Source organism: Mastigoproctus giganteus, chromosome 3 (assembly GCF_048544385.1).
Source record: "Mastigoproctus giganteus isolate SK-2022 chromosome 3, ASM4854438v1, whole genome shotgun sequence".
NCBI lineage: Eukaryota > Metazoa > Arthropoda > Arachnida > Uropygi > Thelyphonidae > Mastigoproctus > Mastigoproctus giganteus.
Genome location: NC_143577.1, coordinates 50,876,918 through 50,902,498, shown reverse-complemented (window position 1 = coordinate 50,902,498; position 25,581 = coordinate 50,876,918). Strand labels below are relative to the sequence as shown.

At 38.5% G+C, this 25,581-nt stretch overlaps 1 protein-coding gene across 1 annotated transcript in view; it reads left to right on the top strand.

The window, feature by feature from the left end:
* The first annotated feature begins 16 nt into the window (after nucleotides 1-16).
* The window catches only part of LOC150087950 (torsin-1A-interacting protein 1-like), a 50,262-nt gene continuing 24,697 nt past the window's right edge, over nucleotides 17-25,581 (top strand). The window contains exons 1-3 of the mRNA XM_090369976.1: nucleotides 17-224; nucleotides 9,799-9,984; nucleotides 24,920-25,109. Of these exons, the coding sequence (XP_090226102.1) occupies nucleotides 24,921-25,109 (189 nt within the window). The 5' untranslated portion in view covers nucleotides 17-224; nucleotides 9,799-9,984; nucleotide 24,920. The remainder of the gene's footprint in view (nucleotides 225-9,798; nucleotides 9,985-24,919; nucleotides 25,110-25,581) is intronic.

Sequence of the window (25,581 nt, the reverse complement as noted above, 5' to 3'; positions counted from 1 at the left end):
TACCTACGCTACTCTGGATTAGGTGTTATGTAATCTGTGCCGCTGCTGTATGATCTTGATATCTTGTTTGCAGCATGCGGTTAGTGTTTTGGTTTTGTTTGCGTTTTGTAGTGAAGGTATAGTCTTCCTGAATGTAAACTTGGATGCTATTAAAAAAAAAGCAAAAACGAAAATATCTTCATTGGAGAAATAGTTTTCTCAAAGTGGCTGTGCACGGACTCTAGGTGAGGTATCATAACAGTTAAAATCTATATAATTTTTGGCTGGAATGGTTTTTAAACGCAATTATCTGTTAATATTGTACTAGAGATAAAGCGAATTCTTCAGTGCAGTTGAAAGGTGACTCTTTTAACTGCACCGAAAATTAATTGAAAATTATTATTTTCAATACTTGAAGCGTTTGAACATTTTAGTTTTGCTTTTCCAGCGACACAACTCCAATAAATTCATTTAACTCCTTCACTACTGAAAAAAATTTAAAAAAAAGGAGACATCCTTTCGCTATCAGTAAAAAGAGAATAAGAGGTGGTTCTGTAGAGATGCGATACCCTTGAATAAAAGCTGAAACATATTTGTTGATGGTATTGAGAGCAGTTCTATTTTAGAAACACTGTTAGCATGTGTGGGTGGGCCAGATGCAATAGCAGCTAGGAGAGGGGAGCCCCAATTGAACAGCACGATATTTCTTTAGATAGGGGACAAGAAGCTATCAAATCCAACGAGGAATATAACATGCTTAATAATTTGCAATACTGAAAAGCTTTTTAGTATTGCAAATGTGCACTGACAATTAGCTAAGGCAGACCTCGGCCAATTTGACAGTGTTTCCCAGTGTCTGTTAACGAAATCCTTTTTTCCACTGGGGCCTTATACAGTATAGTTATCCCATTGGGGGTAAGTTGGCTGTTATGCTGTAGAAAGGTTATACTAGTCCTTGCTCAGTGGATAACATTACTCATTAGTATTAATATAGTATTATAATTTAGTTTAAAGATGTAGTAAAATGTATTATAACTTCATTTTATTCCTATAAGTATTTACCTTTAATCCTAATAACCACAAAATTACTATTCTTGAACATTTACCAATATAATAATTACTATCTATATTACCTGTTAATATCCATAAATTACTATTCAGCCTACCTAACCCAAAGTTAGGACCGCATAGACTCGGAGAATTTAATTAATAAATTAAATATAATCACTGCCAGGCGTGCAGAATAGACCAGCTGATGCCCCAACAACCTATAAATTCAGCGATTTGACCGATACTCGGCCTTTCTTATACCAACCACCATCCGTAATGATTACAGGTAAATACCTATGTACTTTTGGTTCAAAAGGACTTAGTTCTATTAGGAGATTCTATTGTCAGGGAAACAGGAAATATTTTTTGTAATAAATTGATCTGTAATAGTGTCACAGAAAAGGTTAGGCTGGCAAAGGTAGATTATGATCCCCAGGGGCTCACATCTGGTGAGTATGGGCTTGGCACACCCAGGGTCCTGAGCTGGATATCATCATTCTTCTCTTTCTTGGTGATTCCTTTCTACTTCTCTCTCTCTCGCACAGGGTAACTCGGGAATTTTTTTTTGGCTGGTGCAGCATAAGCTTCAGGCTTACTTGCACCATATGGCTAATAATAATAATAATAATAAATGAATAGCAAAGAGTGGGGATAGGTGCAAAGAAGAGGAGGACAAACCAGATCAGACCCTTATGTGATGGACGTGGGATAGTATTAGATACCCCAGCTGAAGTTGCAGGTGAACTCATCTGTTATTTTGCATCGATATTTACAGAAGAAAAACCCTGTGTGTCAATGAGAAATTATGAGAGTAAAGCTGAAAAAAATGTAATTAATGATGTGAAATTTGTTTATTTAATGAAAACTTTCGAGCCTACAGGCCAGTAAGGCTACTGGGATTGATGGCATATACCCTATAATCTTAAGGGAGGTGGCAAGTGAGTGCATTGATGCTAATTATGAGAGCATCACTGGACTCTGGAGTGATTCCATTGGATTTGAAATGTGCCAATGTATCTCCAATACATAAGGGTGGTTCTAAGAGTGAAGTGGGAAATTACCGGCCATTACTGAATTCCCTATTACTGAAGTCAGTCTAACTTCAGTAATAGGGAAAATCATGGAGACAATGAACAAGAGTGGAATTCAGGATCATCTAGATAGAAATGGAATTCTGAAGGATACTCAGCACGGTTTTGTAAAGGGTAAATCATATTTACTTAATTTGGTGAGCTATTTTGACGGTCACTCGAGAGCTGCATTTGGGGAATAATTTCGACATTGTTTATTTGGATTTCAGCAATGCATTTGACTCAGTCCCACATGAGCGGTTACTTTATAAGCTGGAACAGGTTGGAATCACAGGGAAAATCCTTAGATGGATAGCTGGATTCCTTCGGGGAAGCAGGCAGAGAGTTGTGATAAATGGTTATTCCTCATATTGGGTTAATGTAAGAAGTGGGGTTCCTCGAGGATCAGTATTAGGACCACTATTGTTTTTGATTTTCATAAATGACATTGATGAAGGGATAGAGGGCGTGATAAATTTGCAGATTATGTAAAGATTGGTAAAGTAGTTAATGATCACTGCCAAGAAGAGCTTCTTTAGAGTGACCTAGATAGACTTCAAGGACGGTCAGAAAAATGGCAGCTATGCTTTAATTCAACAAAGTGTAAGGTATTACACCTGGGGAACAGTAACCCCAAAATAACTTATACACTTGGTGGAGTTGAACTAAAGCCGGTATTGGAGGAAAGAGGACTTGGGTGTTATGATATGATCAGACATGAAGTCCTCTGAGCATTGCAGACAGGTTGCAAGAAAGGCCCATGGTGTCCTATTGATGATTTATCAAACAATTGCTAGTAGAGATAAGGATGTCATAATCCCATTGTATAAGGCTTTTATTAGACCACACTTGGAATACAGTGTTCAAGTATGGAGAGTGCACCTAAAGAAAGACATTGTACCTCTTGAAAGGATCCAGTGGGTAACTCACCTGGTGAGATCGGCAAAAGGGCATCCATATGAGGAAAGACTTTGAATATGTGGGTTGTAGAGCTTGAAAACTAGGTACCTTAGAGGAGACTTGATTGAGGTGTTTAAGGCTCTGAGAGACATAAGTAAAATGAAATTTTCACAGTTATAAATGATTCTAGAAGTAGGGGCCATAATTTCAAGTTGGGGGGGGAAGATATTCTTTCATTATTGCAGGAAGTTTTATTTTAGCCAGCAAGTTATAAATTACTGGAATAAGTTGACTACATGGTGGAGGTTCAAGGGTTGGCTGGATAATTACCTACAGGAGGGAAACATATAGGTTATCTATTTCCTTTTTTCTCTTATTAATTATTATTATTTTTTTTTTTTTTGGCTGGTGCAGCATAAACTCTAGGCTTCCTTACACTATGTGGCCATTGCTAATAGTAATACTTTATACTGACGCATATCTGTTGGGCTTTGGGTCCCAATCCCACTTTGCTGAAAATACTAATCTAAAATAAAATTTAATTTAATTTTCAGTCACATTTAATATATTTATGATACCCAAAACTAAAAATGGATAATTAATTATAGTAAAACTGTTATGGGGACTACAATAACAGGTATGCACGAGACATTCATTTAATATGGCTATCTGTCCACTCAAAGCCCCTGAGGAAGTAGTGGAGAGATGGCCAAGTGGATGAATGTATCTTTTCCTAATTTTTTCCTACGTTTTCCTTCCTCCTCCATTTCTTCATTTATTCTTTCATTATTGTATTTCTTTTTATAACCCTTTAGCTTAAATTAATTTTTCCATTTCCTCTAACCTTTTATATTCATTTTTAACATAATTTTTTTTTTTTTTTAAATTACAACATTGATCTTTAGGCGAACCGGCAACTGCTAGCACACCAAATTGCTAGGCATTGCCGATAGGCTTTAATGCCTGAAATGCCTCCTACCAAAATATAAACCACACTACAAACACAAACCCAAAAATTAAATAGAATCTTGCCCTAATTCTGTTAATATGTGTATAATGTTTAATTATCACAATAGCATACTACAACTACAATACAACTGTAAATTTTATACCTTATAACACATAAAATTAGCAAGTATATATGAGGTGCTACCGAAAATTTCCCGAATTTTGAATATTGCGCAGGAACTACGTCTAGTATGGACTTGTGGCGCTAGGTAACACTGCATACATCCTTTATGAATCAGTGTGCCACGTGGTGTCGGGCTGGATAGGATCATTGAATATTTATGCACAGTTCTTTGGTGGTGTGTTTTGCATAGTTTGCGATTGTTGTGATGTGTTGTGATGTGTGATGTGTTGCTGATGTGAGAGAACAACGTGCTTGCATCACGTTTTGTTTCCTTCTTAAAGATACAGCAACAGAAACTCAGAAGAAGTTGAAACGAGCTTTTGGTGACATGCTTTAGGCCAGACTTAGACCTACTACTGGTTTAACTGTTCTAAAAACAGTCGAATGACGATGATCGCTCTGGGCACTTATCATCGAGCACCATCCTGGAAGATGCCACAAAAGTTCGGACGGCATACGTGAAGACAGCAGGTGGACCATCCATGATATTTTTGGCATTGTAGGACTATCGTACGGCACTTGTCAGACGAGTTGAACATGAGAAGGATTGCGGCTAGGTTCTTGCTGCGGTTACTGAGTGAAGACCAAAAGCACAACTGGAATTTGGAGAGTACAATGTGTACAGAAAGGATAGAAAGGGAGGAGGTGTTATGCTGTTAATTAAGAAAAACATAAAATCAAAAGAAGTGCATCCAGTTGATATAGATGAACAGTGCACTGTTGAGTCAGTTTCGTGTGACATAAGCACTGGGAAAGCAAAAATAAGAGTAGGAGTGTGTTATAGGCCTAATGACTCGAATGAGTACAATGAACAGTTGTACAGAAAAATAGAGTGGACTAGTAAATCAGAATGTCTTATAATGGGGGATTTTAACTTCCCAGATATAGACTGTAACTTATGGGTTGGTCACTCGCACACTAGTAAGATTTTGTGGATTTATTGAATGATTGTTTTCTGCAGCAGCATGTTCAAGAGGCAACCAGAGAGGGTAATACTCTTGATCTGGATATCAGCAGTGATCATTCATGTATTAAGAATTTGCAGATAAAGGAACCATTAGGTGGCAGTGATCATAGTGTACTGATGTGGGATTTACTTAGATATAATTACCATCAGGGGTAAAGAAAGAGGTTTTTGCTTCCATAAAGGTAACTGTAGTGGTCTCAGACAATTTTTAAATTCTGTACAGTGGGACCAACTGATGATGTTACCAACAGAAAATTCTAACTGGGAAGCATTCAAGGAATTAATAGTGGAAGCTACTAAATGTTTCATACCTATTAAGAAATATTGTTTCAAGGTTTAGGCCTAAATGGTTATCAAATGAACTAATGAGACTCGTGGGAGAGAAGAAAAATGCATGGGATGCATATAAATTATCATGCGACACAGAAGCCTATGATATATATAAGCTAGTCTGTAATCAAGTCGCAAAGGAGGTTAGGCAGGCGAAGGCAGATTACGAGAAATCTTTGGCAAAGGATGCTAGGAATAACAGCAAGGATTTCTTTACTTATATAAACCCTAAACGGAAGGGGATGAACCTGATTGGTCCACTTGATATCGATGGTTCGACTGTTGATGATCCTGCTCAGCTCGCAAACAAACTGAATGAGTATTTTGCATATACATTCACACATGAGGAGTTATTAAGGTTTGAAAATGGCAGAAGGTTATCAAATTGTAGCAGGGTGCTTAATGATTTTGTAATAACTGAGAACAAAGTGGAGGAGAAATTGTTGAAGTTAAACATAAGAAAGGCACCTGGGGTGGATGGGATCTATCCAGTTATATTAGAGGCAGCAAACGAAGTAAGCAAACCCTTAGCCATAATTATGAGAGCATCCTTGGACTCAGGGGAGGTCCCCACAGATTGGAGATGTGCAAATGGGTCCCCGATTCACAAAGGGGGATCGAAGGGTGACATGAGTAATTACAGACCAGTTAGTTTAACTTCTGTTCTGGGTAAAATAATGGAGTCACTGGTTAAAGATGCATTGCAGGATCATCTAGACAAGACTGCAGCAATAAGTCAGACACAGCATGGGTTTGTTAAGGGAAAGCCTTGTCTGACAAATTTGATAGGATATTATGATGTGGTTACAAAGGAACTGGGTGCAAAAAATAATTTTGATATCATATACTTGGATTTCAGGAAAGCTTTTGACACTGTTGCGCATGAAAGACTACTGTACAAATTGGAGCAGAATGGTATTAAGGGTAAGTTGCTACAATGGATAAAAGGATGGTTGAGTGGGAGAAAACAGAGGATGGTAATCAATGGGTGCTGCTCTTCATGGACTAATGTTATTAGTAGAGTCCCACAGGGTTTGGTGTTGGGTCGACTGTTGTTTTGTATATTTATCAATGATATTGATGAAGGTATATCAGGCGTAGTATCGAAGTTTGCAGATGATACAAAGGTTGTCATGGTTGTTAATGACAGTAATGGCAGTGTATTACTGCAACAGGATCTAGATAATTTGGGCAGATGGGCAGATGAGAAGTGGCAACTGAAGTTTAACATTGACAAATGCAAAGTACTGCATATGGGTAGAAGTAACCCCAGAGAAACGTACCAACTGTGTGGTACTAAACTTATGCAGGTAAAAAATGAAAAAGACCTGGGAGTAATTGTGCAGTCAGATATGAAGTTTTCTGAGCAATGCAGACAGGCTGCCAGGGCAGGTCATGGGGTGTTGTCAATGAAATAGGAATTTTGTTAGCAGGGAAAAGGTGATTATCCCTCTGTATAAGGCAATGGTCAGGCCACGCCTTGAGTACTGCTTACAGGTCTGGAGGCCTCATTTTAGGAAGGATGTAGATTTGCTTGAACGTGTGCAGAGAAAGGCAACAAGATTGGGAGGGGAATAAAGGGATCCTCTTACCAGGACAGGCTTAAGTTCTGCAAATTGCAGCAGCTGGAGACTAGGCACCTGCGAGGTGATCTGATTGAGGGGTATAAGACCTTGATTGGTTGAGCTCGCTGAATTTTGATGGGATTCTTCCACTTATTCAGATTACGAACCTAAGGGGGCATAAATTGAAATCGAGGAAGGACAGATGTAGAATAGTGTGCGGAAATTTGCCTTTAGCCAGCGGGTGGTTAATTGCTGGAACAAACTTCCATCTCTCATTGTGGAAGTTGATAGGTTGAATAAATTTAAGGAGGAACTGGACAAATATTTAGAGGGGATTGTTTTGTAATTTTTTTTTTTTGTTTTTGGCTGATTCTGCATAAGCTGATATGCTTGCTTTTTTGCATCACATGCCATTACTACTACTATCTCATGGAAGTTAGCAGATATCTTCAAGAACTGGCCAGGAGTGATCAAAACGTCCTCTCTAGTTGTCATTGGTGATGAGAGTTGGGTATATGGGTATGACCCAGAAACCAAGCAGCAATCTTCCCAGTGGAAGTGCCCATCTTCACTCTGACCGAAGAAAGCCTGACAAGTGAGGAGCAATATGAAGCCCTTGCTGATCTGTTTTTTTGGACATTGATGGTCTTATCCATAAGGAATTCGTCCCCCCCTGGCCAGACCGTCAGTGCAAAGTTCTACTGCAACGTACTGAGGCGGCTAAGGGAAGCCGTCAGGAGAAAACATCCAGAGAAGTGGCGCACAAAGAACTGGGTCCTTCATCATGACAATGCACTTGGCCACATATATCTCGCAGTTTTTGGCATCCAACAACATGACAATCGTCTCCCACCCCCCTTATTTTTCAGTCTTAGCCCCCTGTGACTTCTTCCTCTTCCCAAGAATGAAAATCAAGCTGAAGGGTCCAAGTTTTGACAGTGTAAAGCATATCCTAACCAAATTGCAGGCTGTGCTGAACACCATGACAAAGAAGGACTTTCAGGATGCATTCAAATCATGGGAGAAGTGCTGGGATCAGTGTTTATGATCTCAAGGGGACTACTTCGAAGGTGACAGTGGTGAATAAGACCCAAGGTGAGTCTAATTTTTGTCGCCGACATGGCTAGCCAGGTGGGTAAAGTGCCCAGGTGGGTATGGCGATAAACTTCCTCATCCATGGATGAGGAAGTTTATCGCCATAAACAGCAACCAGTTAATGGTGAATGAAATGCTTTCCTGAAAGGTGTTTTTTACCGAACAAATGGAAGTCTGAAGGCGCTAAGTCTGGACTGTGGGGGGGGGGGGGATGTGAGTTTCCTAACGATTACGGTGCAACCACTCATGAGTGGTGTGTGCTTTGTTGTGCAACAAAATCATGCCGCTTGTCAGGAGTCCTGGTCGTTTGCGTCGAATGTTGGCTTTCAGTTTTTCCAACATTGCACAATAAAGCTGTGCATTGATTGTTCCTCCCTTTGGCAAGAAATCCACCAACAGAGAACGCGATCCCAGAACACTGTGGCCATGACTTTTCACACCACTTTGTTTATTGGAGGCTTGAAGTGGTGAAACCCATGTTTAGTCTCTAGAACAAAGTTTACGGCACTCCCCCCCCCTACTTCTCCTTCAACCCATGCACGGTACTAAGTACTATAGGTTTTGATACCTTTCGTGTTTGGGGTTTTCATAAAAAAATTAAAAAAAAAGACACTGGGAACAGTTTTGAATTTTTTGCACACAGGAGAATGTCAATGTTTCTAGGTCATGGAGTCTTGTTTGCTCTCTGGGGTAAAGTGACGAACCCACATTTCGTCTGCTGTGACTATGCGAGCGAGAAAATCCTCTCCTTCATCGCTGTATCGCAACAGGTTCTCCAGACACATCCCCATGCATTTTGCTTTGTCCTCTTCTGACAATTGTCGGAGCACCTAGCGGCAGCACACCTTTCAAAAGTCGAGGACATCGTGAACAGTCGACTTGTTCACGTTTGCGCAGAGGAAATCGTTTTCAAGAATGATGCCAAAACAGAAGACATGTCACACATTAATGTGCGAAATGTCTTCTATTTTGTTCAATGAAGGCCTGCCCACCCGATGTTGAACTTCAATGTCAACACGGCCCACTTTAAATTCATTGCACCAAAAAACACACCCACTTCTTTTCGCCATAAACAGCAACCAGTTCACGGTGAATGTCACTTGGTGAAGACCCTTTTGCTTGGAAAAAAAAAAAAAAAAAAGCAAATAACTTCATGAACACCTGTTTTCAACCACACTTGTGCGGTAGCTGCCATTTTGCAACTGGAATCTGCTGTGAGGTGACAGTACTGCAACACTGCACTGGTGGTCTTTTTGAACGTTATTAACGGGTCTGTCCACTGCGTTTCTTCTCATTCCCTTTCACCATTATTAAGAAAAAAAAAGTGTTACCTTACTTTTTGGAAACCTCTCGTGTATATATATATATATATAATCAGGTATGTATATAACATTACGATTGTGTGTGATGAACCAGAATGCTGCCATTGTGATATTTTTTGGACTATTCAGAGCCGTGTGGTATTACAGAGATTTTGGCTTTCCAGACAAGTGCTACTGGAAATTGGCAGAGGCCTGTGTAATGCAGATTATTTCTGGGAGGAGTGGTGGAAACCCTAGTACAGTAATAATCAGTAAAATGCTATTATCATTAGTAATATTAAGTAAATTAGTAATACTATAATTTTACAAATTCTTTTTAATGGTGTTAAATTTGTATACATTTGTTGTCACAAGAATTCTATAAACCACTCTGAATTTTTATTTTTAGATGAAGAAATGAACAGAAGATTGTGTTTGACATGATCAGGAAACAATTGTCATTTAACTCTAGAACTACCAGAGTGCAACAGTGTTATCTAGAACAGGAACAGTCCCTTTTGACCATTATTTTTTTGGTTTTTAGTGGTGCTCAGCCATTTTTCTGCTGAAATGTGTTGATTACAGTATTATGCAGGTATTATTATTTACTTATCAATATATTATGCATTATTTAAGCCATTATGTGTATGTCTGTGTCACAATGATAATGGAGAATTAAATCATCTCTACCCTGTAGCTACAAGGTGTCACATTAAAGTTCCTGGACTGGTGAAGTAGTAGTAGTAGTAGTGGCAGCATGTGATGCAAGAAAGCAAGTGTATGAGCTTATGCAGCATCAGCCAAAAAAAAAAAAAAAAAAAACACCATTCCCTACAAATGCCTGTCCAGTTCCTCCTTAAATTTATTCAGCCTATCAACTTCCACAACGACAAATGGAAGTTTGTTCCAGCAATTAACCACCCACTGGCTAAAGGCAAATTTCTGCACATCTATTGTACATCTGTCTTTTCTTAATTTGAATGTATGCCCCCTTAGGTTCGTAATCTGAACAAGTGGAAGGATCCCATCAGAATTCAGCATGCTCAACCCATCAAGGCCTTATACACCTCAATCAGATCACTGCGCAGGTGCCTAGTCTCCAGCCACTGCAATTTGCAGAACTTAACCCTCTCTTGGTAAGAGGATCCCTTCATTCCCCTCACCAATCTTGTTGCCCTTCTCTGTACATGCTCAAGTAAATCTACATCCTTCCTAAAATGAGGCCTCCAGACCTGTAAGCAGTACTCAAGGCATGGCCTGACCATTGCCTTATACAGAGGGACAATCACCTCCTTCTCCCTGCTAGCAAAATTCCTATGTATCATTGACAAAACCCCATGACCTGCCCTGGCAGCCTGTCTGCATTGTTCAGAAAACTTCATATCTGACTGCACAATTACTCCCAGGTCTTTTTCATTTTCTACCACCTTAAGCGTAGTACCACACAGTTGGTACGTTTCTCTGGGGTTACTTCTACCCATATGCAGTGCTTTGCATTTGTCAAGGTTAAACTTCAGTTGCCACTTCTTAGCCCATCTGCCCAAATTATCTAGATCCTGTTGCAGTAGCACACTGCCATTACTGTCATTAACAACCCTGCCAACCTTTGTATCATCTGCAAACTTCGACATTAAGCCTGATATACCTTCATCAATATCATTGATAAATATACAAAACAACAGTGGACCTAACACCGAACCCTGTGGGACTCCACTAATAACATTAGTCCACGAAGAGCAGCACCCATTGATTACCACCCTCTGTCTGCTCCCACTTAACCATCCTTTTATCCATTGTAGCAACTTACCCTTAATACCATTCTGCTCCAATTTGTACAATAGTCTTCCATGCACAACAGTGTCAAAAGCTTTCCTGAAATCCAAATATATGATATCAAAATTATTTTTTGCATCCAGTTCCTTTGTAACCACATCATAATATCCTATCAAATTTGTCAGACAAGACTTTCCCTTAACAAACCCATGCTGTGTCTGAATTATTGCTACAGTTTTGTCTAGATGATCCTGCAATGCATCTTTAACCAGTGACTCCATTATTTTACCCAGAACAGAAGTTAAACTAACTGGTCTGTAATTACTCTTATCACCCTTCAATCCACTTTGTCAACTGGGGATACATTTGCACATCTCCAGTCCGTGGTAACCACCCCTGAGTCCAAGGATGCTCTCATAATTATGGCTAAGGGTTTGCTTAGTTGCTTTGCCACCTCCTTTAATATAACTGGATAGATCCCATCCACCCCAGGTGCCTTTCTTATGTTTAACTTCAACAATTTCTCCTCCACTTTGCTTTCAGTTATTACAAAATCATTAAGTATCCTGCTACAATTTGATAACCTTCTGCCATTTTCAAACCTTAGTAATTCCTCATGTGTGAATGTAGATGCAAAATACTCATTCAGTTTGTTTGCTATCTGAGCAGGATCATCAACAGTCGAACCATCAATGTCAAGTGGACCAATCAGATTCATCCTCTTCCTTTTAGAGTTTATATAAGTAAAGAAATCCTTGCTGTTTTTCTTAGCATCTTTTGCCAAGGATTTCTCGTAATCTGCCTTAGCCTGCCTAACCTCCTTTGTGACCTGATTACAGACTAACTTATATCTGCCATAGGCTTCTGAGTCGCTTGTTAATTTATATGCATTCCATGCATTTTTTCTTCTCTGTTACGAGTCTCATTAGTTCATTAGATAACCATTTAGGCCTAAACCTTGAACAATATTTCTTAATAGGTATGAAACTTTTAGTAGCTTCCACGATTAATTCCTTGAATGCTTCCCACTTAGAATTTACTGTTGGTAACATTGTCAGTTTATCCCACTGTACAGAATTTAAAAACTGTCTGAGACCACTGTACTCACCTTTACGGAAGCAAAAACCCTTTCTTTTACCCCTGATGGTAATTAAATCTTTAAGTAAATCCCACATCAGTACACTGTGATCACTGCCACCTAGTGGTTCCTTTATCTGCAAATTCTTAATACACGAATGATCACTGCTGATAACCAGATCAAGAGTATTACTTTCTCTGGTTGCCTCTCGAACATGCTGCTGCAGAAAACAATCATCCAATAAATCCACAAAAGTCTGACTAGTGTGTGATTGACCAACCCACAAGTTCCAATCAATATCTGGGAAGTTAAAATCCCCCATTATAAGACATTCCGATTTACTAGCCCACTCTATTTCTCTGTACAATTGTTCATTGTACTCATTCGAGTCATTAGGCCAGAACACACTCCTACTCTTATTTTTTTGCTTTTGCAGTGCTTATGTCACACCAAACTGACTCAACAGTGCACTGTTCATCTATATCAACTGGATACACTTCTTTTGATTTTATGTTTTTCTTAATTAACAGCATAACACCTCCTCCCTTTCTATCCTGTTTTTCCTATCTGTACACATTGTACTCCCCAAATTCCAGTTCTGCATTCCTTATATCTGTGTGACACCTCGTCTCTGCTATCCCAACAATATCCGCCTTTGATGTCTTGACCAACACTTCAAATTCATCAAATTTATTTACTATACTTCTAGCATTGGTATACATGCAAGCATACATGCTCCTACTCCTATTCCTAGTTACCCTAACACATCCCATATACCCACCTATTTCAGGATGACTGCCATCCGTCCCTGGAACCCTCAACACCCCACGCTCCAGGTCGCTACTTATTCTTATAGAAGTTGTGCAAGAATCACCTTCACCTCTGCCTACGGCTACTATGGCTTAATGTTCGACATTAAGCCATATCAGGCTTAATGTCGAAGTTTGCAGATGATAAAAAGGTTGGCAGGGTTGTTAATGACAGCAATGGCAGTGTGCTACTGCAACAGGATCTAGATAATTTGGGCAGATGGGCTAAGAAGTGGCAACTGAAGTTTAACCTTGACAAATGCAAAGTACTGCATATGGGTGGAAGTAATCCCAGAGAAATGTACCAACTGTGTGGTACTACACTTAAGGTGGTAGAAAATGAAAAGGACCTGGGAGTAATTCTGCAGTCAGATATAAAGTTTTCTGAGCAATGCAGACAGGCTGCCAGGGCAGGTCATGGGGTTTAGTCAATGATATATAGGAATTTTGCTAGCAGGGAAAAGGAGGTGATTATCCCTCTGTATAAGGCAATGGTCAGGCCATGCCTTGAGTACTGCGTACAGGTCTGGAGGCCTCATTTTAGGAAGGATGTAGATTTGCTTGAGCATGTACAGAGAAGGGCAACAAGATTGGTCAGGGGAATGAAGGGATCCTCTTACCAAGAGTGGCTTAAGTTCTGCAAATTGCAGTGGATGGAGACTAGGCACCTGCGTGTTGATCTGATTGAGGTCTATAAGACCTTGAATAGGTTGAGCACGCTGAATTCTGATGGGATCCTTCCACTTGTTCAGATTACGAACCTAAGGAGGCATAAATTCAAATTAAGAAAGGACAGATGTAGATTAGATGTGCGGAAATTTGCCTTCAGCCAGTGAGTGGTTAATTGCTGGAACAAACTTCCATCTGTCGTGAAAGTTGATAGGTTGAATAAATTTAAGGAGGAACTGGACAGGCATTTGGAGGGAATGATGTGATTTTTTTTTTTTTTTTTTTTTTTTGGCTGATGCTGCATAAGCTCATACACTTGCTTTCTTGCATCACATGCCATAACTACTACTACCTCTCAGCCCATCTGCTCAACTTTTCCAGATCCTGTTGCAGTAGCGTACTGTCATTAGTGTCATTAACAACCCTGCCAACCTTTGTATCATCTGCAACCTTGGACATTAAGCCTGATATTCCATCATCAGTATCATTAATAAATACAGAAAACAACAGTGCACTCAACACTGAACCCGGGGGACTCCACTAATAACATTAGTCCACGAAGAGCAGTGACCACTGATTACCACTCTCTGTCTTTCCCACTCAACCATCCCTTTATCCATAGCAGCAATTTGTCTCCAATGCCACACTGCTCCAATTTTTGCAGCAGTCTTCCATGTGCAACAGAATCAAAAGCCTTCCTAAGATCTAAGTATATGATATCAAAAATATTCTTTGCATCCAGTTCCTTTGTGACCACATCATAGTATCCAATCAAATTGGTGAGACATGACTTACCCTTAACTAAACCTTGCTGCGTCTGAACTAGAACTGAAATCTTGTCTAGGTGATTCTGCAATACTTCTTTAACCAGTGACTTAGACCTAAACCGTGAACAGTATTTCTTCCATTTAGACCTAAACCTTGAACAGTATTTCTTAATTGGTATGAAAAGCCTAGTAGCTTCTAATATTAATTCTTTGAATACTTCCCATTTACAAGTTGCTGTTGGTAACATCATCAGTTGGTCCCGCTGTATAGAATTTAAAAACTGTTTTCGACCACCGTAGTCACCTTTACGAAAGCAAAAACTCTTCCCTTTACCCCTGATGGCAGTTACCTCTTTGAGTAAATCCCACATCAGTACACTGTGATCACTACCATCTATTGGTTCCTTTATCTGCAGATTCTAATGCATGAAGAATCACTACTGATAATCAGATCAAGAGTGTTACTCCCTCTAGTTGCCTCCCAAACATGCTGGTGTAGAAAACAATCATCCACAAAATCCTTGCTAGTGTGTGAGTGACCAACTGAAAGTTACAGTCAGTACTTGGGAAATTAAAATTCCCTATTATAAGACAATCTGATTTACTGGCCATTCTATTTCTCTGTTCAGTTTTTCATTATACTCATCAGAGTAATTTGGCCTAAAACACACTCCTACTATCAATTTTGCTTTCCCAGTGCATATGCAGAATTGGGATTTGGGGAGTACAATGTGGACAGGAAGGGAGGAGGGGTTATGCTGTTAGTTAAGAAAAACATAAAATCTAAGGAAGTGCATCCAATTGATTTTGATGGACAATGCAACGTTGAGTCTGTTTGGTGTAACTTAAGCACTGGGAAAGGAAAAATGAGAGGAGGTGTGTGTTATAGGTCTAATGAGCAATTGTGCAGAGAAATATAATGGGCCAGTAAATCAGAATGTCTTGGGGAGATTTTAACTTTCCAGATATTAACTGGAACTTGTGGGTTGGTCACTCGCACACTAGCAAGACTTTTTTGGATTTATTTTAATGACTGTGTTCTACAGCAGCATGTTCAAGAGGCAACAAGAGGGATTAATACTCTTGATCTGATTATCAGCAGTAATTATTCATGCATTAAGAATTTGCAGATAAAGGAACCACTGGGTGACAGTGATCACAGTGTAGTGATATGGGAATTGATTAAAGATGTAACTACCATCAAGGCTAAAGGGAAGGGCTTTTGCTTTCGTACAGGTGATCGATTACAGGGGTCTCAGACAGTTTTTAAATTCTGTACAGTGGGATCAACTAATGATGTTACCAGCATTGAATTCTAAAGGAGAAGTCTTCAGGGACTTAATCTTGGAGGCTACTATGGTTGTCAGATGAATTAATGAGGCTCGTGGCAGATAAGAAAAACTTATGGAATGCATATAAATTATCAGGTGACACAGAAGCCTATGGCAGATATAAGCATGCCTGTAATCAAGTCACAAAGGAGGTTAGGCAGGCGAAGGCAGATTACAAGAAATCTTTGGCAAAGCATGCAAAGAAAAACAGCGAAGAGGTTCTTTACTATATGAACTCTGGAAGGAAAGGGATGAATCTGATTGAGCCACTTAACATAGATTGGTTGACTATTGATGATCATGCTCAGATAGCTGATAAACTGAATGAGTATTTTGCATCTATATTCACACATGAGAAGTTATTCAATGAGGGGAATGCCAGAAGTTTATCAAACACTAACATGTATATAAGTGATTTTGTAATAACTGAAAGCAAAGTGGAGGAGAAATTGTTAAAGTTAAACATAAGGAAGGCTCCTTGGGTGGATGAGATCTATCCAGTGATATTAAAGGAGGCAGCAAAGGAAGTAAGCAAACCCTTAGCCATAATTATGAGAGCTTCCTTGGACTCAGGGGAGGCCCCCATGGACTGGACGTGTGCAAATGTTTCACCAATTCACAAAGGGGGTTCAAAAGGTGACACAAGTAACTATAAACCTTTAGATTAACTTCTGTTGTGGGGGAAATAATGGAGTCACTGGTTAAAGAAGCATAGCAGGATCATCTAGACAAGATTGCAGTAATAGTTAAGACACAGCATGGGTTTGTTAAAGGGAGGTCTTGTCTGACCAATTTGATTGGATACTATGATGTGGTCACAAAAGAACTGGATGCAAAAAATAATTTTGATTTCATATACTTGGATTTCAGGAAAGCTTTTGTAATTATTGCACATGGAAGACTACTGTACATACAAATTGGAGCAGTATGGCATTAAGGGTAAGTTTCTACAATGGATAAAAGGATGGTTGAGTGGGAAAAGACAGAGAGAGTGGTAATCAATGGACAATGCTCTTTGTGGACTAATGTTATTAGTGGAGTTCCCCAAGGTTCGGTGTTGGGCCCATTGTTGTTTTGTATATTTATCAATGATATTGATGAAGGTATGTCAAGCTTAATGTCAAAGTCTGCAGATGATACAAAGGTTGGCAGGGTTGTAAAGACAGTATGCTACTCCAACTGGATCTAGATGAGTTGGGCAAATGGGCTGAGAAGTGGCAACTGAAGTTTAACATTGACAAATGCAAAGTAATGCATATGGTTAGCAATAATCCAAGAGAAACTTACCAACTGTGTGGTACTACGCTCAGGGAAGTGGAAAGTGAAAAAGACCTCGGGGTAATTGTGCAGTCAAATATGAAGTTTGCTGAGTAGTGCAGATGGGCTGCCAGGGAAGGTCATGGTGTCTTGACAATGATATATAGGAATTTTGCTAGCAGGGACAGGGAAGTGATTATCCTTTTGTACAAGGCAATGATCAGGCCACACCTAGAGTACTGTGTACAGGTCTGGAAGCTTCATTTTAGGAAGGATGTAGAGTTGCTAGAACAAGTACAAAGAAGGGCAACAAGATTGGTGAGGGGAGCAAAGGGGTGCTCTTACCAAGAAAGGCTAAAATTCTTCAAATTGGAGTGCCTGGAGGGTAGGTGATCTAATCGAGGTGTATAAGGCCTTGAATGGGTTGAGCAAACTAAATGCTGATGGGGTTCTTCCTCTTGCTCAGGTTAAGAACCTGAGGGGCCACAATTTCAAATTGAGGAAAGACAGTTGTAGAATAGTAGTAGTAGTAGTAGTAGCAGCAGTGGCATTTGATGCAAGAAAGCAAGTGTATGAGCTTATGCAACATCAGCCAAAAAAAAAAAAAAAAAAAAAATCACACCATCCCCTCCAAATGCCTGTCCAGTTCCTCCTTAAATTTATTTAACCTATCAACTTCCACAACAACAGATGGAAGTTTGTTCCAGCAATTAACCACCTGCTGGCTAAAGGCAAATTTCCGCACATCTAATCTACATCTGTCTTTTCTTAATTTGAATTTATGCCACCTTTAGTTTGTAATCTGAACAAGTGGAAGGATCCCATCAGAATTCAGCATGCTCAACCCATTCAAGGCCTTATACACCTCAATCAGATCACTGCGCAGGTGCCTAGTCTCCAGCCACTGCAATTTGCAGAACTTAAGCCTCTCTTGGTAAGAGGATCCCTTCATTCCCCTCACCAATGTTGTTGCCCTTCTCTGTACACACTCAAGTAAATCTACACCCTTCCTAAAATGAGGCCTCCAGACCTGTACGCAGTACTCAAGGTGTGGCCTGACCATTGCCTTATACAGAGGGATAATCACCTCCTTTTCCCTGCTAGCAAAATTCCTATATATCATTGACAAAACCCCATGACCTGCCCTGGCAGCCTGTGTGCATTGCTCAGAAAACTTCATATCTGCCTGGACAATTACTCCCAGGTCTTTTTCATTTTCTACCACCTTAAGCGTAGTACCACACAGTTTGTACGTTTCTCTGGGGTTACTTCTATCCATATGCAGTACTTTGCATTTGTCAAGGTTAAACTTCAGTTGCCACTTCTTAACCCATCTGCCCGAATTATCTAGATCCTGTTGCAGTAGCACACTGCCATTACTGTCATTAACAACCCTGCCAACCTTTGTATCATCTGCAAACTTCGACATTGAGCTTGATATACCTTCATCAATATCATTGATAAATATACAAAACAACAGTGGACCTAACACCGAACCCTGTGGGACTCCACTAATAACATTAGTCCACGAAGAGCAGCACCCATTGATTACCACCCTCTGTCTTCTCCCACTTAACCATCCTTTTATCCATTGTTGCAACTTACCCTTAATACCATTCTGCTCCAATTTGTACAATAGTCTTCCATGCGCAACAGTGTCAAAAGCTTTCTTGAAATCCAAATATATGATATCAAAATTATTTTTTGCATCCAGTTCCTTTGTAACCACATCATAATATCCTATCAGATTTGTCAAACAAGGCTTTCCCTTAACAAACCCATGCTGTGTCTGAATTATTGCTGCAGTCTTGTCTAGATGTGCAGAAATATATGTGCAGAAATTTGCCTTTAGCCAGCAAGTGATTTGATTGTTGGAATAGACTTCCATCTTTGGTTGTGGAAATTGATAGCCTAAATAAATTTAAGGCTGAGCTGGACAGGCTTTTGGAATGAAGGGAGGGGTGAAATGGGATGGGTTTTTTTTTTTTTGCCTGGTGCTGCAGAAGCTTGATTTCTTGCATCATATGCCTCTGCTGATGCTTATGCTACAGCTCACCAAACTGGCTCAACACTGCACTGCCCACCCATGTCAACTGGCTGCACTTCCTTACATTTTATGTGTTTCTTAACTAATGCATAACCCCTCCTCCCTTTCTGTCCTTTCTATCCTTCCTGTACTCCCCAAATTCCAATTCTGCATTCCTTATATCTGTGATACCTTGTCTCTGATATTCCAACAATATCTGCCTTTGATGTTTTAACCAACACCTCAAATATGAGAAATTATAGAGTTCTTAAAATACCGTGATTGTTAGACTAAATTCCAAATAGCAAATGCTTAATGTATGGTACCGGAAAATCCATCGTTATGACTGTTGGCCTTATCAGTTTTATATTACTCAGAGTTTTTTAATTATTATCCTTCATGACAACCAGGGATGGAGTTTTGCACTTCTGCCTCCTTGTGCTTATTTTAAATTCCGTCAAATTAAATTATTTTTTTTTATCCCGCTTTTTAATTTACTAATTTAAATTATTCAACCCAAAATTTAGCCATTAATTCACCCTAATGACTATTGCAGATTGTATAAGGTGAGTACCGTACATTAAGCATTTGTTATTTGGAATTTAGTCCAACACCTCATTTCATCAAATTTATTTACCAAACTCCTAGCATTGGTGTAAGTGCAAGTATACATACACCTGTTCTTATTCTTAGGTACCCTAACTCAGCCCATGTATTTACTTGTTCTACGATGATTCCCAGCAGTCTCTGAAATCCCCTGCACCATGTTTTCCAGCCTGCTTCTCTTTCCAATAGATGCAGTGCAAGAATCAATTTCACCTCTGCCAGTGGCTACTGTTAATCTATTAGTCCATATAAATATTCTAAGATATATTGCTAGATGGCTGCAAGGAGCAGGGAGAGGGTTATGATTAATGGATATTCTTCAGATTGATGTAATATCAGGGGTGGGGACCCTGAAGATCAGTTCTTGGAGCACTGTTGTCTCTTTTTCATAAATGACATTGACTGTCAAAATTTGCAGACAACATAAATATTGGTAGTTTTTAATGATCAGTGCCAAGCAGTGCTCCTTCAGTATGACTTGAACAGACTTTAAAAATGGTCAGAGAAGTGGCAGCTATGTTTTAATGGAGCTAAATGCAAGGTCTTACACTTGTCAGATAGCAACCCCAAAATAAATTATACAGACTGATTCAAAAAGGACTTTACAACTTTATAAGTGTATAGAAATTTATTCAAGAGACATATAATTTATTGAAATGTCATATTGTAGCAAAAAACATCAAGTTTTACTGACGTAGTGCCGTAGTACTGAATTCCACACTGCGGGCGCCAGCGGCTTGCATTTCAAAAAATGACTACTTTCACATTTCATGTTAGTGGTAGGGTTAACACCCACAACTGCAGGGGCGCCTCCGTAGCCAGGTGGGAAGGAGCAGCAGTGCGTAGCACACGCTTCTTGATTAGACCGGGGTTCGAGCCCGTCACCACCAAATACGGAAGATGCGGAAAGGTCAGGGAATGACCACCACATATCCCGGAGCAATATGGCCTTAGTTGCTAATGCTCCTAAAACACCAAGTAACAACAATAACAACAACTGCAGTGTTTGGGATGGCGAAAACCCATCTGCATGTCTGGAACATGTTTGTGATAGCCCAAAGGTGAATGTCTTTTGTGCTCCCAGCAAAGTAAAACTTTATGGACCCTTCTTTTTTCCATGAGACAACCAACAATGGTATTGTGTATCTGGATATGCTGGAAAATTTTCTCATTCCACAGTTTTACGAAGATGCCTGGCAAGAAGAGCCGCCTCCGTAGCCAGGTGGGAAGGAGCACCAGTGTGCAGCACACGCTTCTTGATTAGACCGGGGTTCGAGCCCGTCACCACCAAATACGGAGGATGTGGAAAGGTCAGGGAATGACCACCGCATATCCCGGAGCAATATGGCCTTAGTTGCTAATGATCATTAAGAAAAACAAAAACAAAAAAAAGCCTGGCAAGAAGACACTTTCAGCAAGATGGAGGTAAGGGAATTCCTCAATAACCGTTTCCCAGGTCCGTGGATTGGTCGAGCAGGGCCGTTAGCATGGCCACCTCATTCCCCAGATTTCACATCTCTAGACTTTTTTCTATGGGGTTTCATTAAAGATCAAGTGTTTGTTCCATCCTTACCTACCAATCTTGCCAAGGTCAAAACTAAAATCACCGGTGCAGTTACAGAAGTTACACTGGGTATGTTACATCACGTTTGGAAGAAAATTGAGTTCAGATGGGATGTCTGCCATATCACCAATGGCAGTCACATCGAACCAAAATGACTGTGTTCGAGGTAAAACTTGATGTTTTTTGCTACAATATGACAGTTTTATAAATTATATATGTCTCCTGAATAAATTTCTATACACTTACGAAGTTGTAAAGTCCTTTATGAATCGCCCTGTACACTTGGTGGGTTTGAATTAAAAAACAGTGGAGGAGGAAAGGGATCTGGGAGTTACGATATGTACAGATATGAAGTTTTCTGAACAGTGTAAACAGGCAGCCAGGACCCATGGGGCCATCTTTGATGATTTATTGAATGTTATCCTGTAGAGATAGGGAGGTCATAATCCCACTGTATAAGGCAGTTGTAAAACCATATTTGGAATACTGTGTTCAGGTATGGAGACTTCATCTGAAAAAAAGACATTGAACTTCTTGAAAGGATCCAAAGATCGGCATCTTACACAATGAGATCAGCAAAAGGACAACTGTGTGAGGAGACTCCTTTTATGTGGGCTACAGTGCTTGGCAACATGACACTTCAGAGGTGACCTGATTGAGGTTTATCTTCACCCATTTTACTAATCCCTCTGAGAGGGATTAGTAAAATGGGTGAAGGTTCAATTTTCGCTAGTATAAAGAATTCCAGAACTAGGGGCCATAAATTTACAGGGACTGAGGTTTAGATTAGTTTGTAGGAAATTTTCTTTTAGCAAGCAAGGTGTTGATTGCTGGAACAAGTTGCCCTCACAGTTTGAATAAATTCAAAGGTCAATTGGATAAGGAGGGAAGCTTATGATTTGTATTTACTTATGTACTTTATTTATTTATTATTATTTTTTTGTCAGTGCAGCAAAAGCCTGTGGCTTCCTTGCACTATATGGTGAATACTATTACTGTAATTTATTTTTTTATAAATTTACATTAAACCTGATTAAAAATCCTAACGGCAACTAATATTTAATAAGTATATAAATACATGCAAAGATATCCTATGGAATATCTTTTAAGTATATTATGGCAAAATTCTATTTTTAAAAGTTTTACAGTAAGTTTAAGAATAAAACTTTAAGAATATAAACTTAAAATAAAACTCCTATAATAAGTTTTTTAATGTACACTTTAATTTTTTTTTGAAAATTAAGGAATTTTAGAGCCAGATTTCAATCCATCACTTTCTCTGGCCTTGTTCGAATTTCTGGATTGAAGTGCATAGTACATATAAATCAGATCGCAAATAAAAGTTGATAATAAATATGAAAATGAAATTGATAATATTGTATGCCGCTGTAATTTTAAAGCTTTACTACTTTATTTTTTAGTATTGTGGACAAAAATGATGTCAGCATGAGAATTGAAATGGAGATGTGTGTTTTGAAATTTCATGTTATATCAGCAGCCTATTTTATTAGTGACTACCGTATTTCATGTTCTAAGCTGTGCTTGCTGAACACAGTGCTAAAAAATGGCAAGAAGACTTATAAAAATTGAAATAAGAATTCACTTTATATGATCGGCTGCGCAAAATGTAAAGTCCCCCAAACAACAATGAAACATCAGTTGACTGAACAACACCGACTAGAAACTTGTAATCTGACCACCACAAAATTATAATATAGCTAAGACACTTCAAACTGAAACAGTGACATATAAGATATGAAATCAAAACCAAAAATAAATATTAAACATCTATGCTATTACTTGAACCTTTGCAACTAACTCATATTGGAGACAAGACCAGTTTATCAGTTTTTTACTTGCCTAAATATAATCAGCTTATATGCTCACTTTTATTTCTGTTTTGTTTCTTATGTTGATCAACACTCCAAAGTAACAGTCACAGTTAGCCATAGTAGTCTGTGCACCATTAAACCTCCATTTCAACAACAATAACCAAAAACCATTTACCTATGACATGCAGTTTTTAAAATGTGAGCTCGTGTGAGGTGATAATAGTGTGTTTCCTCCTTAACCCTGTGAAATTCTTTACAGAAATTTCATATTGACTGTTATCGTGGTGCCAACTAAGAGAATAAGTGATAGCAATACTAGTAAATCTACCTAGAAAAGGAAAGCGATCGATTTGGATCAGCAAATTAAATTAATAAGGATGTATGAAAATGGCCATACATTAACAAGTATCACGCGGAATTCAGATTTGTCAGTGGAACGGTGAATACAATATAAAGGACAAAGACAAGAATACGAGAAGCGGTGAAGTGATCGGCGCCAATGAGGTCAGCTGTAATAACCAAAGCTACGAAAGACAAATCAGTTTTTACAGTACAGTAACATGCGTTTTTTCTTCCTTTTATATTTTCTTATGTGCCACTCTGACTACTTCACCACTGTCCTCAGATAGTTTTTAATTGAACTAATTAAAAAATATAACTATTTTTCTTCATTCTTGAGAGGATATTATGTGGTTTTTGTAATTTTGGCATATCAGGGATATAGTAGCAATATTTTATTAGTCATTCCCGAGTTAAGTAAGAAGTCTTGGAACGTATCTCTTATGTATGTCTGGGACTTACTGTATTTTTGGATTAACCGGAAAATCTATTATCCGGGATTTTTTTTTTTTTTTTTTTTTTTACCATCTATCCAGGAAAATCGAGAGTACTGTATATGTATATTCAGTACTATTAGTTACTTCCATTTTCATATTTTGACATGCTTCACAATGTGTAAAATTTGAAACTACCTTGCTTCCCATAGTGTAGCGGCCACCTGGAGAGGATATCGGGTTTTGTATAATCCTCTTTACTCTGTGCAAATAATAATAAATCTTTCAAAAACAACTAAGATAAGAATGTAGATGTTTATTAAACTAATGAGAAAAAAAAAAACAACTAATCTAAAACTTTAAATAAATAGCATTGCCACTTTCCAGTATCTACTCTTCAAGCAAAAAAATCCAAATAGTTGGAAAGACAGTGGTGGATCACCTGACAGGTATCCATACACAATTTCTGTATGAAAACCATAAAAAAATCATTTCAGAAACTGACGGGAAAAGTTTGACTCCATTTAGGAAGATAGACAAGATTTCAGAATTTTAATTAGTGATTAACAGTTAACATGGGAATGTTATTTTCAAGGGTCACATGTTAGGTTATCCCCACAACCACTGGGTTAAGGTAAGAATTAAGCTGACAAAATATTTTCCTAAAGTCTTCATTAGAGATATAGAAACATAAAGTGTAATTATTGTGTAATGTGACTAATGACCTAATCACTTAAACATAGCCTCTGATCAGTTTTTAAATAGTCATGGCTTACTTAAGAGGGCCTTTTGCTTTTTGTGTTTATGTAATGTGTTTTTTTTTTAATGTTTTTCATTTGGAAGAGTTTGTTTTGATCTTGTCTTAAATTTCACATGGTATGCTTGTAATCAGTTGTTGAAAATTAAATTATAATATTGTAATTTAATTTGTGGTAAAAATCTGTTTTAGCTAAATTTGCATTATTTTGGGTAGTTAACAATTCACACAGGTTAACAATTTGCACAAGTTTAATGAAAACTAATTTATTTTATTATTTTTGTCCAGAATGAGTACTCGGAAGATACGTAATGGCAAAATGAGCAAAAGGGAGAGAAATAAAAAGCAGCTGCTCTTTAATTATGATGATGATGGTGGTGGTGGTGATGATGACGTTGATGATGCTGGTGATGGTGATAATGAAAGTTCGGGTACTGAAACATCATTGCAGACCAATGATACTACCAGAAATAAAAATGTAAGTATAGTTCATTAATTTTATTATTTTTAATTTTGATTATTTTAAAATATTTAATTACATTGCACAGAAAACATTGTACTAATTATAAAATTATTAGAATACAGTAAACTTTCACTTTAATAAACCCCAGTTTTACACATTTGCTGCCTTTAGGCATATAAGCATCAAACAGCAGTAGAAGTAATGTGCCGTCATACATATATGAGTTCGAAAGGCACCCAAGCACTGTGTTGTAATGCATGTGCTCAGTCATTCTTTAACCAGTCGGTGAATAAGTGCAGTAAAAGTAAAGGCACATGAAATTAGCAACTACTCAATATTGGCACACTGATCGAACCTTTTGCAGCAATGCTTGATTTTTGTTTATAGACTTGACCACAGTTCTAGTTGTTCTTTGCTTGTGTTGATGTGACTTTATTTATATGAATATAAACTTTTTATCTAATGAATAGTCAACGTAGATACACAA